The sequence below is a fragment of the Cynocephalus volans genome, chromosome 2 (genome assembly GCF_027409185.1).
Source record: "Cynocephalus volans isolate mCynVol1 chromosome 2, mCynVol1.pri, whole genome shotgun sequence".
Taxonomy (NCBI): domain Eukaryota; kingdom Metazoa; phylum Chordata; class Mammalia; order Dermoptera; family Cynocephalidae; genus Cynocephalus; species Cynocephalus volans.
Window position 1 is genome coordinate 206,932,998 of NC_084461.1, and position 19,899 is coordinate 206,952,896.

General features: G+C 41.0%; 1 protein-coding gene across 1 annotated transcript; it reads right to left on the minus strand.

The window, feature by feature from the left end:
- Nucleotides 1-6,087: 6,087 nt before the first annotated feature.
- LOC134370785 (zinc finger protein 280A-like) lies at nt 6,088-7,907 on the minus strand. The gene is given in 3 exon segments (XM_063087752.1): nt 6,088-6,437; nt 6,440-7,339; nt 7,526-7,907. Coding segments are annotated over 3 exon segments (1,632 nt in total).
- Between the last annotated feature and the right edge of the window lie 11,992 nt (nt 7,908-19,899).

The following is a 19,899-nucleotide window of genomic DNA, read 5'->3' on the forward strand; positions in this document are numbered from 1 at the left end:
CAATGGAATACTACTCAGCTATAAAAACGAATGAAATACTGCTATTTGCAAGAACATGGATGGACCTTGAGAGAATTATATTAAGTGAAACAAGTCAGGCACAGAAAGAGAAATACCACATGTTCTCACTTACTGGTGGGAGCTAAAAATAAATAAATAAACTCACACACACAAAAAAAAAAAAACTGGGGGGGGGGAAGAAGACATAACAACTACAATTCCTTGAAGTTGATATGACAAGCAAACAGAAAGGACATTGTTGGGTGGGAGCGGGAGAGGGAGGAGGGAGGGAGGTTTCGGTAATGGGCCACAATAATCAATCACATTGTATTAATCAATCACCATGATTGATTAATCGACAAAATAATAAATAAAATAAAATAAATAAATAAACCTAGCTGCTCCAACATTGGGTGCATATATATTTATGATTGTTATGTCTTCTTGATGGATCAATCCTTTTATCATTATGTAGTGGCCCTCATTATATCTTTTTATGGTTTTTAGTTTAAAGTCTATTTTATCAGATATAAGAATAGCTACTCCAGCTAGTTTTTCATTTCTGTTTGCATGGTAAATCTTTTTCCATCCTTTCACTCTTAGTCTGTTGTGTCTTTATACTTGAGGTGAGTCTCTTGTAGGCAGCATATAGTTGGGTCCTCCTTTTTAATCCAGTCAGCCAGTCTGTGTCTTTTGATTGGGAGATTTAATTCTTTTACATTGAGTTGTTATTGAAAGGTGTTGATTTACTCCTAGCATTTTATTGATTTTTGTTTGGATGTCTTAAGTGTCTTTTGTTCTGTTCTTTCTGATTTACTGTTTATCTTCTGTATTTGTTGGTTCCTTGGGTTGTAGATAAACTTTTTTTTTCTCTTCATTGTTGCCATTTTTATTTTACCAGTGTGTTTTGATTTTTCTTGAGTTTTATGGCAGTGGTAGTTATTTTTCAGGAACCAAACCCAGTACTCCCTTGAGGATTTCTTGTAAGGGTGGTCATTTGGTAGTCAACACCACAGTTTTTGTTTGTCTGAGAAATATGCTATTTGCCATTCATTTCGAAAGGATAGCCTTGAGGGCTAGAGTATTCTTGGCTGGCAATCTCTGTCTTTTAGTATTTTGAATATATCATCCCATTCCTTTCTGGCTTTTAGGGTTTGTGATGAAAAGTCTGATGTTAGTCTGATTGGGGCTCCCTTATAGGTGATTTGATGCTTCTCTCTTGCAGCTTTTAAGATTCTCCCTTTGTCTTTGAGTTTTGCCAATTTGACTCTAACATGTCTTGGAGAGGCCCTTCTTGGGTGGAATACAGTTGGGGATCTTTGAGCTTCCTGAGTCTGAAGATCTGTGTCTTTGCCTATACCTGGGAATTTTTCTGCCACTGTTTTGTTGAATATATTTTCAATGCAATCTCCTTTTTCCTCCCCTTCTGGAATACCCATGACTCGGATATTTGAGCACTTAAGGTTGTCTGATATCTCTCTTAGATTTTTTTTGATGTTTTAAATTCTTTTTTCTTTTTTTCTGTCTGCCTGTGTTATTTCAAACAGCCCATCTTCAAGGTCAGAAGTTCTCTCTTCTGCTTCTGCAAGCCTGCTGGTTAAACTCTCTGTTATGTTTTTTATTTCATTGAATGAATTCTTCAGTTTGGCAAGGTCTGCTACATTCTTTCTCGGGGCATTGATTTCCTTGTACATTTCTTCTTTCAGGTCCTGTATACTTTTCCTCATTTCATCATGTTGTCTAGCTGAATTTTCTTGTATCATGTTTAGTTTCCTTAGAATTATCACTTGAAATTCCTTGTCAGATTTTCAAGGGCTTCTTGTTGTATAGGGTCTAGAGCTTGAGAGTTATTACCCTTTGGTCGTGTACTTTCTTGATTTTTCATATTTCTGGTATCTTTCCTTTGATGTTTAGTCATTGTGGCAAGGGATTTTACGGTCCACTGGTTCGACACTATTGTCTGGCTACAATGCTGTTGGGGCTGCCAGTTTGGCATGGCTGCCTCAGTGTCTGCTCTGTCACCCACTGGTGCCTCAGGTGCGTGGCCACCTCGGGTCTTGGGCATCTCCAGGGAGGCACCTCTCTGGTTGGCACACACTCGGCCGGGCTGGGGATGGAGTCCGGTGGTAGTGAGGCCTATGTGCTCAGTTGTGTGCTGGCACTGCAAGGCACGTGGTCTCCGTGGATCTAGGGCCTCTCTGGTGTGGCGCCTCTCTGGTTGGTGTGCACTCAGCTGGGCTGGGCCTAAGCTCCAGACTTTATTCAAATTTCACTAGTTTTTCCATTAACATCCTTTCTCTGTTCCAGATTCCATCCAGGATACTGAACTGCATTTCATCATCATGTCTCCTTAGCCTACTCTGGTCTGTGACAGTTTCCTAAACTTTTTTTTTACCTTTCATGATCTTGACAGCTTTAAAAAATAAGGGTCATGTATTTTGCATAATGTCCTTCAATTTGGGTTTGATGTTTTATCATGTTTACACTGGGGGTATGAGTTTCTGGAAGAATATCACAGACTTGACGTGTCCTTCTTATCACTTCTCATAAGGGATATTTGCTATCAATATGACTAATTACTCGTTTCTCCACTGTAAACTTACTTTTTTCCCTTTTTATGCTGTATTCTTTGGAAGCAAGTCACTAAATCCTGCCTGCACTCAGGAAGAAGCATGATGTCTCGTTGAGAAAAGAGTATCTACACAAATTGTCGAGAGCCATCCTGCTATAGGGAATGGCATGGGAGCCTGAGGAGTGATACCCCTTGTTCAGCAGGCTGTGTGTGTGCCATGGCTCCGTGGAATTTACTGTTTGTTCACCTTTGGTTGCTTGACAAGCCTTCCCAGAATTAAACAGCCTACCCTTTTGGCTTAGTATGGCTTTGGGAAATTCCGAGGGCCCTGGAGTTTCTCGAGGGACATGTTAAATATATATCAGAATTAATTGGTTTATTTAAAGAGCATTGTCAGTACTAAAGGTGTTTTTGATGCATGTTCCCAGTATGGGTTGGCTTGATTCCATTTTGTTGTTGATTTTTCCTGTTAGTGGTGTGTGCATTGACCCATAATTTTAGAATAACTAGCTCTATAGTTGTGATCATGCTCTTGTGCGTGTGGAATGAAGTTATTGTGTTAAATTTTTATAAATCCATGTCTCTTAGGGAGATGGTGGGACTGAGTGCAGTGGTGTTTACAACTAATTGATCACAACCAGATACAGATTTCTTTGTTCCTTCTCCACTCCCACTGCTTCATTTGACTCACCAAGAATATATCATTCCATAGTAATAACAAGAATGACGAAGTGTACTTTTATAAACTTGAGAAGCGTCATTTAACTTTTCACCTTGTCCCCTGTGCTGTTCCTGGAGTCTATTGACAGGGAAATTAAAGTTATAAAGATAAATAAGTTAGATAGTAGAAAAACACAAACAAATTTTTATATTAACAGGTTTTGCTTAAATCCACTTGTAATACAGAATTTTTTAACAATAACATAGAAATTTAATAGAGATTTATAGTTAAATTTTATTATAATAAAAATCATGTTATAAAGATTGTGATTTTGATTATGAATCAGAATGATCCATGCAAAGTATGAACAATATTAAATTGTTAAACATAACCAATCAATGTTATTAAAATTAAATGTAGTAAATATAAGTAAGATTAAAAGGGAGTTTAAAATATAGGTTAAAATGCAAGCTAAAAAGGTAAAGATTTATGACTCAGACCGAAAGTCTGACGTTTTAAAGCCAAGCATGCTGCTATTGTATAGTTTCCTGGCCACAAGCCACAGGCTTTGCGGTGAACTATTGATGCATGAGTAGATGTTTTTGTCAGAGCATGAGTGCTTTGGAACATTTTGACCTTTCTTTTTCAATAGAAATGAAATAAGAAATGTTTTGATTAAAAGATAAATCATTATGTAAAAGATTAAGTAAAAAATATAAATAAAGCAAGATTCACGTGGTTGTTGTCCACACTTGCTCTAGATGTTTGTGGTCCATGTCTTTCTTTCTACGCCAATTCCACACCACCTATTCAGGTCCAAAGAATCCCGTGGAGCTGGACTCTGGCAACAAATCACTTGAAATTCTTTTGTAAGAAAGATTTGTTTCTTCTGCCTTTAATTTTAAATTAATCAAAAATAAATAAAATTAAAAATTTAGTACCTCAGTCACACTAGTCACATTTCAACAGCTCAGTAGTCTCATGTAGCATATTGGACAGAGCAGATGAGGAACATTTCCATTATTGCAGAAAGTTCTATGGACAGCACTGGCTTAGAAAATTAATTTCTCAACTCTTTTTTTGTTTTTTTGAAAATATATGCATTTAGAGATATAAATTTCTAAGAACTGTTTTAGCTTTATCCCATAAATTTTGTGGTCATTTTCAATATCACTCAACTCAACATTTTCCTTTTTCCACTGTGATTTCTTAGAAGAACTATGGATTATTATTTGCAAGAACAACCAGGACTAGGACTAGGTAAGCAAGGATCCTAGAGCACATTAAGGAGACACTCACTTCCAGGTTCATGAAAGCACAGAGATAGCACTTTTGTACCTTAGGCTCTTTGCTTGCTTCACCATAGTCCCAGCCCTGTTTAGAACTATATTATTTAATTTCCAAACTTGTAGGGTTTTTTTAAATGATCTTTCTGTTCTTAATTTGTAGATAGAGAACTGGAAAAATGGAATGGAATAGAGCCCAGAAACATATACACAGTCATACCTGATGCATACAAAGTTTCCACCACAATACGGTGGGGAAGAAAATAGCCTTTTTAGTAAATGCTGCTGGTTGATTTGGATATGCGTATGAAAAAATTAACCTGATGCCTTGATTTATCACCCCGTAAATGAAAAATCAATTTGAGATGGCTCATAGATCTCCATGTGAAAGGCTAAGCAGTAAATCTTCTACAAGAAAACTTAGGAGGAATATCTTTACGTCCTTGGTAGATAAATAATTTCTTAAATAAGACACATGAAGGACCAACCTTAATGTACATATGTAGACCATGGAATTACCATCCAGATCAAGATACGGGAGTTTTTCAGTGTGCCAACAGTCCCCTCATACCCTTCCCAGTTGACAGTCAGCCCAGTTTTTAAAAGGGGAGAGAGGACAAGACATGAATAGACACTTAATAAAAAGAGGATAATATCCAAATGGCCAGTTACCATATGAAAAAGATATTCTCAAGATCATTACTCATCAGAAAAATGCAAATTAAAACCACGATGTGATACTACTTCAACTTCAAGAGACAGGCACTAATTAAAAGGACTGACAGTATGAATTTTGGATCTGTAGCAATGGAATTCTCAATATTGGTGGTCAGAATGTAAATTGTTCCAATCACTTTGAAAAAGTATTTAGCAGTATCTATATTAAAAAGCTAAATATGTGCAGTTCCAGCACTTCTCATAGCTGTGCATGTCCAGGAGAAATGACTACATATATCTACCAAAAGACATGCACAAACTCATAGCAGCTTTATTCAAAATAGCCAAAGAATTAGCCTCAAAGTTCATCTACTGTAAAATGGATATATAAAACTGTGCAATATTCATTCAATGGAATTTTACCCTGCAAAGAAAAAGTATGTGCTACTGCTACCCACAGAAAGAATGCATCTCACTTATTTGAAAGAAACAAAAGACAAGAATCTGTTGTGTGATTCCATTTATTTAAAGTTCAAAAACAGGAAAAACTAAACCTATGGTAGTAAAGGTCAGAATAGTGGTTACATTGTAAGGAAGGGTTTTCCCAGGAAGGGACAAAAAGACTTCTGAGCTAACAGAAGGGAGCTAAAGAGATGTCACTGTAAAACCTTACAATTCACTTGTGAGAGCATGGTGCTGATAACACCAAGGTCAAGGGCTCAGATCCCCATACTGGCCAGCTGTCAAAAAAAAAAATAATTATATATATATATATATATATATATATATATATATATGAAAACCTGATAGTCGATGACATTGCTTATTAGCATCTATAGATGTGATGTACAGATGGTGAACTAACCTCATTTCTACCTTTTAGAATTCCTATAGTTGGGTAGAACATGTTTTTAGCCAGAACCTTTGCTGCAAGAGAGTCTACAATATTTAGTGTTCATAGGCATCCACTTTTTAGTTTTTACGGGTGACAGCCAAGGGGCAGTATTTCTCACAATAATGGATGCTGCATCTCTTGCTACTGGTTAAACTGAAGTTTGAATAATAACTTTTGTTTGAGGAGGCAACCCTTCCAGTTGCTCTGGCTTTTTAAATGTTTGATGATTCTTGGTTTTGTGCTCTATTTCTTCCTTCAAAGTCGAAAACTGTAAGCGGCACATGGAACATCGAAAGACTTTCTTGCTCCAATGCCTCCAACAATGATTAATGTATGGTACTGCAGTTTTGAAATTTTTGAAACAAAACAAAGCAAATTCTTAGTGTTTTCATGGCCTGTTCTAAAGTGTGTTTCCACATCAGCAAAAGTTGAGGATCTGTAACTGCAGACCTGGCACACATAGGGCATTTCCCCAGGCTTATCATTGTCCTTCATGTGTTGGAAGAGAACCTGATCTGTTTCAAACAATAACTCACAGATTTTACAAACTGCAGAGGGCTCCTGGGTAGTGTGCACACTGTCAATGTGACATTGCAGCTGGAAAGGAGTGGGAAACTGTTGATGGCAGTGCTGGCAAGTGGTGTGGTTTTCCCAACTGTCGTTCTGCTTCTCAAGTTCCAAATGGTGCTTCATGTGATTCATAAACTTAACATTTTTTAGAATTTTCAAGCAGCTGAAGCATTTAAAGGTTGTGTGAGTCTTCTGTTCTGGCTTCCCATCTCCTTCATGCTGTCCATAGTAAAAGACACTAAGTGACATGATCAGATTTCCTTTCTTGGGATCAAATGTCTTGTTTCAACTTACTACATTTCAAAAGTCTGTTTTTACCAGTCCTTCAGAACTATTTGCTCCATCTGGATTCATAAGATTGAAATGTGCCTTTTCATTAGCATAGGCCCAAGGTAATGATGCTCCATTCTGAACATGGCCTGCTGAGAGGCAGACACTTTTTGAGGGTGTACTTGTGTTCCTTATGGGAGAGATATCCGAAGGGGCTACAGCTGAAGAATGTGCCCCTGGAATTGCATCTGTGAGTTTAGGCCTTTTGGGATTTCTACGGTTTGTATCCAACATGGAAAGTCGCTTTGCATCACGAGGATTCTCATCTTTGCCTCTTACAGAAAGCACAGCTCCAGCTAAACACTGAGTCTTTGGAGAGAGCAAATCTGAGGAAATGTGAGGACCAACTTGTGGTGAGCTCATTTTATTTATTTACTTATTTTTAAGATGACTGATAAGGGGATCTTAACCCTTGGCTTGGTGGTGTCAGTACCACACTCAACCAGTGAGCAGACCGGCCATCCCTATATAGGGATCCAAATCTGTGGACTTGGTGTTATCAGCACCGCACTCTCCCGAGCCAGCCACGGGCCGGCCCTGTGAGTTCATTTTATAACCACATTTAGATGAAGACTCAAAAGTAATAGGACTACCTATTGATCTCCATTCAGACTGAGAAACTGGTGTGATGGCCACTGCTTTTGCTGTAGGGGACACATGATTTGCAGGCTGAGAAACGTGAGCAAGGTCTTGACTGAAGTGGCCTTTCATTCTTTTTGAATATAAGCCTGGGGTGACTCTGTTCAAAATGTTTGAAATGACTGGTTTTGAATTTAAAATCATCCTGACAAAGAGAATTTCAGCATCTTTGTTTATGTGTCCCACCCCAGCAATTATCAGCTCAACGTCTTCATCTTCCTTGTCCCTCTGTTTGGATTCTCTTACATGCTTCTTTGGTGGTTCTGGTTTTTGTTCATCCTCAAACATATCTGCCATTTTTAAATTACTTTTTCTTGCAGCAAGTGGTCCCTTCAACTTCCAGAGCTGTCTTTTAATAAATTTCCACCTAAGTGCGACTGCGTGACAACAGTCAGTACTTATTTCAAAAGACAAAATCAACACTTTATTTAATCTTCCCTTAAAACACTGAGATAGCTATTAAAATCACCATTGTACTTATGGGAAAACAGGCTTGAACCATATAAGTGATATGATAGCTCCAAATTTACCTCTCCCTCTTCCCCCAAGTCTTCTGCAATTGTAAGGCAGGTGAAGCCTTTAGGATTTCAGGATGCCCAGGCTGAACATCTCAGAGGCCTGCCTCCTTAAATTCTGCACCCCAGGGGCCTCTCACCTCCTCCTAGCTCCAGGTATACCCTCTTGGATATCTAAGATTTCTAACCAACAGCTACAAAAGGTAGCTCTCAAAAAACTTGCTATTCCAGTAAACCCAGTTGCTCAGTCCACAAACTTTGGAGTCACCCTCTGCCAGACTTTCCCTCATACCCTACAGTCAATCAATTAGCAAACCCTGTCTGCTGAGTCTCCTAAAGGCATCCTGAATCTGATCACTTCTTTCTCTCTGTGGGGCCGCTTCCCTGATGGGAAGCACCGTGTTTTTTCCCTGGATTGTTGCAGAAGTTGCTAGTCTTAAATCTTTTATCAGAGCTCCCCATGGTGGCTCCAATGCTCCTGTTAAAATTTACAGAAGAGCTGACATTCACTCTTTTGCTAAGTCTCCAGTGACTTTCCATATCATTCTTAAGAAATACCAGTTAACTTAAAATGCTGAATAGAACCCTAGAGCCCTTGCCCACTGAGGTCCTTATCTTTTCTGCCCCCCTCTGGCTCCACTGCATCCACCCTGAGCTCTGTGAGTGTGGAACACACCAGGCCCTTTATTTTCTCAGGACTTTTGTTGTACCACCTGTCTTGGATGCTCTTTTCTCAGATTGATCCCTTGTGGGCTCCTGGCCTGCTTCAGGTCCATGCCTCCTTCTCAGCAGGCCTACCCTGACCACACTATCAAAAATCACAACCTCCCACAACTCACATGCCCTATTCTCCCCCCAATGCTATATTTTTCAACTCAGCATTTATCGCTGCCTACCACGAAATAAATAAAATATATCTTAACTCTCTTCTATCTCTACCCATAGATTATAAGCTACATGAGGGTAGGGACTTGTGTTTTGTTTACTGCTGTATCCTCAGCCTCTAGGGCAATCTCTGTCGTATTGTATATGCTAAGTCTCTGTTATATAAATAAACAGTGGCTGTTATTAATATCATTTATGTGAACAACACATTTCATTGATTCTTTTTCATTTTCTTTTTCTTTTCTGTAAGAATTAAGGGGGACTGTAGAGCTATAGATCAGCATATTCTCTATGACCATATTCTTTTCCTTTCCTTTCTTTTCCTTTTCTTTTTGTTTTTTGGCAGCTGAATGGTTCACAGATCACAACTCTTGGCCCTGGTGTTATGAGCACCATGCTCTAACCAACTGAGCTAAGTGGCTACATTTCATTGATTCTAAGGGGTATGCCTATATTTTTCATTTTAACATCTGTGAAATCAGATTGCATCTCATCATACCTTCTCATCAATACGAAATAAGTTTTATAATTTGTTTTTCAAGATATGTTGTTTCATGTTGTAGTGGTATCAAAAATAATGTATCTTAAAATCAATGCTTTCTTAGCATCAGTGAAAAACCTTTTTCTTTTTGTAAGCTGACTACAGCCTACTAAATTCATTTTACAGTCTACTAATGGGATGCCAGCTGCATTTTGGCTAACAATGGTTTAAGACAGGGATTAACAAATTGGCCCTACACTGTTTTTGTACTGCCAGCAAGCCTAAGAATGTGTAATTCTCGGCTGGCCAGTACTGGGATCCCAACACTGCGCTCTAACCAACTGAGCAAACTGGCAAGCCCAAATGATTTTTCATTTTTTAAGGATTTTTTTAAATTTTACATTTTTTAATTTTGGGGAATAAAAAACCAAAGGAATATTTTGTTACACCTGAAAATTATATAACATTCAAAATTTCAGTGTCCACAATAAAATTTTGTTGGAACACAGCCATGATCATTTGTTTAGTGCTGTTCTTCATGGCTGCTTTCCCACTATTATGACAGAGTTGAGTACAGTAGTCCCCCATTATCCTCAGGGGCTACCTTCTTATACCCCCAGTGGATGTCTGAAACCATGGATAATACTGAAACCTATATACACTATTTTTTTCCTATACATACATAGCTATGATAAACTTTAATTTATAAATTAGGCACAGTAAGAGATTAACAACAATAACTAATAATAAGATAGAACAATTATAACAATGTATTATAATAAAAGTTATGTGAATGTGGTCTCTCTGTCTCAAAATATCTTATTGTACTGCAGATCTTAGCAACCTCAGCATACGATTTCTTTGTTTCCTTATTAAATTGAGAACTTTCACCTATTCACTTAAAGGAACCACTTTATTATTTTTTTAAAGATGACCGGTAAGGGGATCTTAACCCTTGACTTGGTGTTGTCAGCACCACGCTCAGCCAGTGAGCTAACCAGCCATCCCTATATAAGGATCCGAACCCGTGGCCTTGGTGTTATCAGTACCACACTCTCCTGAGTGAGCCACAGGCCGGCCCTAAAGGAAGCACTTTAGAGCTTCTCTTTGGCATATCCAAATTGCCAGCATCACTACTTTTGCACTTTGGAGCCATTCTTAAGTAAAATAAGGGTTACCTGAATGCAAGCACTGTGATACTGCAACGGTTGATTTGATAACCGAGATGGCTACTAAGTGACTCATAGGTGAGTGGCCTACACAGTGTTAATACTCTGGACAAAAGGATGATTCACGTCCCAACTGGGATGGAGTGAGATGGAGCGGGATTTCATCACACATAATGGTGCATGTCAAGAGCCATCCTGCTATAGGGAATGGCTCAGAAGCCTGAGGAGCGACACCCCTTGTTCAGCTAGGCTGTGGGGGGATCCCGCGTGTGTGGCATAGCTCCGTGGAATTTCCTGTTTGTTCACCTTTGGTTACTTGACAGAGCTTTCCAAAATGAAAAAGCCCAACCTTTTGGCTTGGCATGGCTTTGGGGAATTCCAAGGGCCCTGGAGTTTCTCAAGGGACATGTTAAATATATATCAGAATTAATTGGTTTATTTAAAGAGCATTGTCAGTACTAAAGGTGTTTTTGATGCATGTTCCCAGTATGGGTTGGCTTGATTCCATTTTGTTGTTGATCTTTCCTGTTAGTGGTGTGTGCATTGACCCATAATTTTAGAATAACTAGCTCTATAGTTGTGATCATGCTCTTGTGCGTGTGGAATGAAGTTATTGTGTTAAATTTTTATAAATCCTTGTCTCCTAGGGAGACGGTGGGTCCGAGTGCAGTGGTGTTTACAACTAATTGATCACAACCAGTTACAGATTTCTTTGTTCCTTCTCCACTCCCATTGCTTCACTTGACTCACCAAGTACATATCATTCCAGGATTGAAATGACACAGTGTATTTTAACAAACTTAAGAAGGGTCATTTAACTTTTTACTTTGTCCCCTGTGCTGTTCCCGGAGTCTATTGGCAGGGAAATAAAAGGTTTCATTAAAGAGATAAATAAGTAAAATAGTACAAGAATATAAGCAAGTTTTGATATTAACAGGTTTGTTTTAGGTTAGTTTATAATTTAGAATAATTTAACAGTAGTAGAGATTTATTGTTATATTTTATTATATAGAATCATGATGTAAGTAATATGGTTTTAGTTGATTAAGAATTAGCATAGTTGGTATAAACATAAAACATTACACTGTTAAGTATAAGTATAAGTAAGACTTAATAGGAGTTTAGAATATAAGTTTATGTGTAAGTTTAAAAGGTTAAAATTGTGATTCAGAATGAAAGTCTGATGTTTTGAAATTAAGCATGCTGCTACTGTATAGTTTCCTGGCCACAAGCCACAGACTTTGGGGTGAACTATTGATGCATGAGTAGGTGTTTTTTTCAAAGCATGAATGCTTTGGAACATTTTGACCTTTCCTTTTCAATAGAAATAAAATAAGAAATGTTTTGATTAAAAGATAAATCATTATGTAAAAGATTAAGTAAAAAATATAAATAAAGAAAGATTCATGTGGTCGTTGTCCACACTTGCACTAGACATTTGTGGTCCGACTTTCTCTTTTTTCCTCGCTGACGACACACCACCTATTCAAGTCCAACGAATCCTATGGAGCTGGTCTCCAGCAGGTGCACAATTTAAAACTTATGAATTGTTTATTTCTGGAATTTCCCATTTGATATTTTCAGCTGGCAGTTTAGCACAAGTAGCCAAAACCTGAGAAAGCAAAACTTTGGATAAGGGGGGACTGCTAAAGTGGCAACAGAGACTGCATAACCCGCAATGCCTTAATTATTTACTATCTAGTCCTTCACAAAAAAAGTTTGTTGACCCTGGTTTTAGGAAAGCAAATTAAGGAGATCAAATTTCTTAGCTCACTAGTTCCTAAAGTTGTGTGTCCAGATGATTCACTGTGGCTCAATATTTTACACTCTGGGCCACAAGGAAGGGCAACAGTGGAGGGGAAATTTGTCCAGACTCCAGCAGCAATGCTCCCTGTGTCCAAGAACTCTGCTTGCCCTTCAAGGTCCTTTTTGCAATCTGATCAGTAGGTCCCACCCCTTTTAAACCCATTGTAATCCAATCTATAACATCTAAACTGAGCTCCAATCACATGCCTGAACCAGTTTATCCTGATTGGATTTTCAGCTTCTGTCCAAAGGGATTGCCAAAACCTTTCATCCAAATGGCTATTCAAAAAAAAAGGGGGGGGGACACCAGGCTTCAGGGTCAGGCCCAGGAGCTGCCTTCCATGTTGGTTTAGGTGGTGATGGGAGTCCCCTACCTCTGTTGTTCAGAACCCCTCCCCCCTCCACCTTCTTTCTAGTTTACCTGGGCCCTGAGCTATTATGGGTCAGCAGGGGTGGGGTGTGTGGTAGGCAGTCCACATAGCTGTTCCAACAGAGCTCAAGCAGAGGTAAAGGAGGTAAAAGGGCAGAAGTCTTCCCAGGTGCAGAGAAATGCACATGAATCACTCCTCCTGCAGAGAACTATAACCGGCCCTTGTCCAGGGTGCACCAGGGCCTGAGTCTCATTCCCACATTGTCTGGTGGTCTGCACTTCAAGATTCAGTTCCCATGGGGGCCGGCCTGTGGCTCACTCGGGAGAGTGCGGTGCTGATAACACCAAGGCCACGGGTTCGGATCTCATATAGGGACGGCCGGTTAGCTCACTGGCTGAGCATGGTGCTGACAACACCAAGTCAAGGGTTAAGATCCCCTTACCGGTCATCTTTAAAAAAAAAAAAAAGATTCGGTTCCCATAGGATTCCCAGGTGCTTCAACAGGGTCTCCACTGTGGGTCTTTAACAGCTTTCTCTAGGCAGCAGCCCACTCCCTTCTTAATCTGTTCCCAGGGGTTGAAGGTCATATCATGGCTCATTCAGGTCACCTCTCATTCACCCCTCCTTCCTCCCATAGTCCCTTCTTCCCTCCCTTTCCCCCATCACTAGCCTACCTGAGAACCTTCTTGATTAAATCTCAGGTCCTCCCACTACCCTTACTGCCCTTTCAATACAGATCCTGGTGGGGAAGGGAGAGCTTCAATTGTTCCCTGACGAGCAATAAATATTTGGATTTCTACCTATTCCATAACCAAGTCACAAAATTAAAACAAAAATCCAGTTTGCAAACTAAAATATTCTAAAATGCCATAACCTGAAAGGATTAATATCCAGAATATATAAGGAACTCAAACAACTTTACAAGAAGAAAACAAGCAACCCAATTAAAAAATGGGCAAAAGAGCTAAGTAGGCATTTCTCCAAGGAAGATATACAAATGGCCAACAGACATATGAAAAAATGCTCAACATCAATCAGCATCCGGGAAATGCAAATCAAAACCACATTGAGATACCATCTAACCCCAGTTAGGATGGCTAAAATCCAAAAGACTATGAACGATAAATGCTGGCGAGGTTGCGGAGAAAAGGGAACTCTCATACATTGTTGGTGGGACTGCAAAATGGTGCAGCCTCTATGGAAAATGGTATGGAGGTTCCTCAAACAATTGCAGATAGATCTACCATACTACCCAGCTATCCCACTGTTGGGAATATACCCAGAGGAATGGAAATCATCAAGTCGAAGGTATACCTATTCCCCAATGTTTATCGCAGCACTCTTTACAATAGCCAAGAGTTGGAACCAGCCCAAATGTCCATCATCAGATGAGTGGATACAGAAAATGTGGTACATCTACACAATGGAATACTACTCAGCTATAAAAACGAATGAAATACTGCCATTTGCAACAACATGGATGGACCTTGAGAGAATTATATTAAGTGAAACAAGTCAGGCACAGAAAGAGAAATACCACATGTTCTCACTTATTGGTGGGAGCTAAAAATTAATATATAAATTCACACACACACACACACACACACACACACACACACACAAACCGGGGGGGGGAGAAGATATAACAACCACAACCACTTGAAGTTGATACGACAAGCAAACAGAAAGGACATTGTTGGGGGGGAGGGGGGAGGGAGAAGGGAGGGAGGTTTTGGTGATGGAGAGCAATAATCAGCCACAATGTATATCGACAAAATAAAACTTAAAAAAAAAAAAAAGACTTATCTGAACTTCCCCCAACCTCTAGCACTTTAATACAATATGTGGATGACCTCCTCCTTTGTAGCCCCTCCTGTGAGGATTCAGAGGCCCACACAGTTGCTCTCCTTAATTTCCTGGCCTCCAGGGGAAATCGAGTGTCCCCCAGCAAGGCCCAAATGTCTTCTCCTTCAGTTCAAGAGTCTAATTTCTGAACTCCCTACTCCTACCATAAAGGGTGGAATCCTTTCTTTCTTGGAGCGTGCAGGGTATCTTTGCCTATGGACTCCTAACTTTGGTGTGCTAGCAAAGCCACTTTATGGGACAGCCAAAGGGATCCTGCCATTCCTTTAGATCCCACAAAGCCCATGCATTCTCCCTTCCAGCGATTAAAAGCCGCTCTCCTCACAGCCCCAGCTCTATCTCTCTCAAACCTATCTCATCCTTTTATCGCATTTGTCACCAAAACCCAAAGATCAGCAGTCAGGGTTTTGGGACAAAAGGCAGGAGACATTTTCTCCCCGGTTACATACCTCTCTAAATAACTAGACACCACATCTTGAGAATGGGCCCCTGTTTACAGGCCTTGGCAGCAGCCTCCCTTTTAACATAAAAAAGCTCTAAACTAATTTTTCAACAACAAACAGTCAAGACCTTCTCAGCCATAAAGCCAAGTCAATTCTCTCCCTTCCCCGCCTACAACTTACTCACCTTACTTTCATTGAAAATTCCCAGTTCTCCTTTAAGCCTTGCCCTTCCTTAAAATCCAGCCACTCTCATCCCAAAACACTCATGACCCTTAGAACACAATTGCATGGAGGCTTTAGACCTCTTTCTCAATCCCTTTCCACACAACTCCCTGCATCCCATTACGCAGTTCATAGATGGGAGTGCCACCTCCACGCTCGCCCCCCAAGCAGGTTATGCCATAGTAAATCTAACACAAGCTATTGAGGCTGCACAACTTCCAGAGGTTGGGGTTATACACTGCAGAGGACACCAAACATCCAATGACCCCATAGCCCAGGGAAACAAACTGGCTGATCTAACCACAAAACAGCCTGCTCAATCACCAGGCTCCCACTCTTCTGCTCCTGCTCTGGTCCTTCTCAAGACCCCTACACCCTTATCCCAATAAACACTCCAAGAAATACAACGCCTCCAACAGTTGGGGGCACAGAGAAAGGACAACAGGTATACTCTCTACCATTGCTATGTCCTCCCTACTACACAAGCTGAGCAAATCCTTTTAGATTTGCATAACTCAGTTCATATAGGCTATGAACCCCTACTACTTATTCCTCAGCCCTTATATTACTCTCCCCACCAAAGGACATGCTATCTTCTAACATCAGTAGATACCTTTTCTGGTTGGGTGAGGCTTTTCCCTGTACTTTAGAGGATGCTACAGCAGTAACGCATGCTCTCATCTCAAAAATCATCCCCCATTTTGGTGTACCCACCAGTCACTCACTCGCCTATGGGCTGCGCCCCGCAAGCCCACAGGCCTCAGCCCCCCTCAAACTTATGTACGGTAGGCCCTTCACTCTCACACCTCTCCCTTCCAGCTCATCAGCTTTAGGCCAGTGTCTCCGTACTCTTTCACTCATTAGGGATCTTCTTCAGGAACAGGCTAACTGTCTATTACATCATCCTTTCCCCACCACCCCTTCAGACTTTAAACTAAGCCCTGGACAGCAAATATATATTAAAACCCAAATCTCAAAGCCTCTCTTGCCATGTTTGGAAGGGCCTTATACAGTACTTCTCGCCACCCTAGGCAGTAAAAGTACTAAGAAAGGCCCCCTTGGTATCACTTATCCTTGGTAAAACTAGCACCTGAGACTTTACCCAAAGAATCTGTTAACACCAAGCCAGAGGGGTCCCTCTGCTGAACCCCCAACACAACATCTCCTCACACTTCATCCATTTTAGGACCCACAAAACTGAGAATCCCCAGGATCTCCACTCTTCCCCCAATCCCAGAAGAAGGATGACCTTTCCCCCGGCAATTATTCTCTCACTCTTGCAGACCCGCTTCACATCCCTCACACAAGAGCTACTATTATACTCTCTGTTCTAGTACTTGCTACAGGATTGGCAGCAGCTGTCCCAAAAGAGTGTAACATTATGGGAAGATTTCTCCTGGCACTTCTTTACCTCCTGTCAGTAGGATGCTTCTTAGCAATTTCATTGTGGCAATGTCCCCTGTAAATTCTTTTGACTCCCTAACCCTTCGCATCCTTCCCGTGTTTTTCCTCCTACCTCAGTGCTCCCCCTTACCTGGAACATGGAGGTTCAGGATCCGCAGGGACGATGCAGTGAATCAGCCTGGTCCCCGAGTGACTCATCTGTCTCCCACTTCATGAGAAACTTTTTGTGGCCATCCCCCTCCCTGTCGATGGAGCCCGTAACGTTTCCACAAACGTCTCTTCACTTTCCTCTAATCTCACCTCAGTGGGGACTGTCAGCGTTGTGTAGGGCCTGCCCACACTCTGCCTCACTAACGCCAAACGCTACCACTCACTTACCCCCTCCTCATCCACGCCCTAAAACAGGAATATATTTCCTTTGTAAAACTACATTATCCTGTTGCCTGCCCCCTAACGTGATTTCTTGCATATTCTTTTGGCTCATCCCTGACATCACCCTCCAGACAGATGGAGCGATGGAGACGGGACTGAGACTAACTTTGGCCCCCCTCTCAGGAAGTGCCCCCCGCTCCCGTCGGGCACTAATTGTACCTTTTAATTGGGGCAGGGATCCTTCCTGCAACTGGAACTTGCATAGCGGGCCCTGCCACTGCCTCTCAATTCTATCAAAAACTCAGAAAAACTAAGCATAGACAGCATCTCCTCTCTCCAGTGACAGGTCACCTCACCCACAACAGTCACTTTACAGAACTGTCGGGCCCTTTACTTCCTTACAGCCAAGAAGGAAGGCACCTGCCTCTTCTTGGGGTAGGAATGCTGTTATTACATAAATGAGTCCAGGGTGATCCAAAACAACTTAAACCATGTCACTGAACCCTTGGATACCCTGGCTTATGCCCCTACTAGGACCCCTAACTGTGCTGGGACTCAGCCTATTTTTTGGCCCCTGTCTCTTTTGGTGTTTCTCTAATTTCTTGCAGGAATGTATGCAGGCTTTCACCAACCAAAAGGGCGCCAAATTGTCCCTGCAAGGACGATATCAGCCCCTCAGAATCAGCGACCCTTCCCCAGAGGAATACAGCCTCCCCACATGAAACCAATATCCTGCCACCTAAATCTCTTATTTTTTCCATATCTTCACCCATCTCCAGCAGGAAGTAGCTTCAGAAGAATGAGACCTCCGCCCTTTTCCCCTTTTTCCTATACTTAAAAGGCAGGAATAATAGATCTGCAACATAACCAGCGCCACTTTAGACAAGCCCAAGTACAGAATGGTGCTGCCCACCTCCTCCCCTCACCTTCCCCCTTCCCTTTACAAGAAGCCTCCTGACTTAAACAGAAACCCCTTTTGCTTTGGCAAGGACACGGTTCTCCACCCCATCCACATTCGCATAATGACCCTCTTTAATGGTATCAGCCAGCCCTTGGCGCACTATATAAGCTCTACCACCCCACACCTGGTGCTGTCCACCATTTTCAGGGCAGCCCTGGGCCCTGTGCCACTCTGAGCACAGCCTAGCAGATTTCTTTCTTTAATAAAGCTTGAACGGTAACTGGCATCTCAGCTCACTTCTTTTCAATTACTAATTAGTTATGGTTATTGTTTGCCTCCCTTTCTGGAATTTATCATGAAGAGAGCAACTTTTTGTCTGTTTCATTCACTGATATATGCCAAGGACCTGTAACATCCTAGCCATTCAAGAATATTTGCTGAATAAATGAAATGTATGTGGATGGATTTACAAACAGATTCAGCTAAGGACTATAAGCGGGGGAGTGAGGTCAATGTATTCAAACTGGAAAATCAACAGAATCTCCCTGTTATTTGCAATTCACTGAGTTGTGTGTGGTGTGAGAGTCCCAGGAACATGGAACCAAGGAGAGGAAGGCCTCCCTTCTGACCTAGTTACACTTTGTCATCAGAAGCGTCAGCTGTGGTTAAGGGCTGTCATCAGGAAGTGTCAGCTATCGTCAGGGGCTGGCTCAGATTTAAAGCACGCCTTTCAGCTGAAATGAAAGGTTGTGGAAAAACTGCCTGTGGGAAGTGGTGAAAGTGAGGGACAGTGTCAAGTGTCTAGAAACAGCTCAAGTTGCCACCTCGTCTTATTCCCTTATGCTCAGTTTTAAAAGTCTGAAAACTAGACCTCGTCTAGCTATTCTAACCAAGCTATTTTAACCAACTAATTTAGCAATGTTAAAATCAGATGGTTCAAACAGAAATTTGCAGCAGGAGGCATGCCTTTTCCAGTAAATGAAATACTTATGTTCCCTTGCAAAATGTATCCTTTTCTGGCACTAGGTACCATGCAGGCCAAATTAGTTATGTTGCATCTAAAAATTACAGAGGGTGGTAAAACATACTCATTGTTGATTCTACTTCAGAGAGATTCTCCGTCAGTCTGGTCGGAGGTGCCTCTGCCTGCCTTCCAGAAGCTCCTACTGGACAATGCTCTATAGGACTCTTTCAGACTAGCCCCATGTTATAAACAAATAATTCTAGCGATTAGATTAATGCTTACCATAATTTTATTATTATTATTATATATTTATATATATATATATATCAAATGACTGAATGCTTGAATCACTTAGTCACTAAAGAAACAGAATAGGAAATAAATTGAGGGTCAGGAATGGGTGCAGGTCAATGATAGAACATGGCTCACACCACTTTGCTTTGTTTATGACACAAAGAGAAAGCCCAAAGTTAAATTTGGGGGATGCGCAGAGAGGTGGCCATGGGAATGGGCTCGAAGCTGGAATTGCTGCTCTTGAGACAGTTACATCCAAGGAAGAAAGACAGGAGAGAAGAAAGGTGAATTTCAGGAGAATTTTCCAGCCAGAGGAAAGGCCCAGAGGCACGGGCACTTCTTTGCCTGTAACAGAAAAGCGAGGAGGCAAGTGTGGCTCTGGCTGAAAGAGTGGGGCGAGGGGAAGATGAGGTCAGCGATATGGGGAGGGGACATAGGAGGTAAGACTTTGTTGGTCATGGTAAAGATTTGGGGATTTACATTGAATGAGATAGGAGGTCACATTACATTTTTTGAACGTGAAATTGATATGGTTTATATTTTAGTTTTCATCAAATTTGGAAAATCTTCTGCCATTATATCTTCATTTTTTTTTTCTG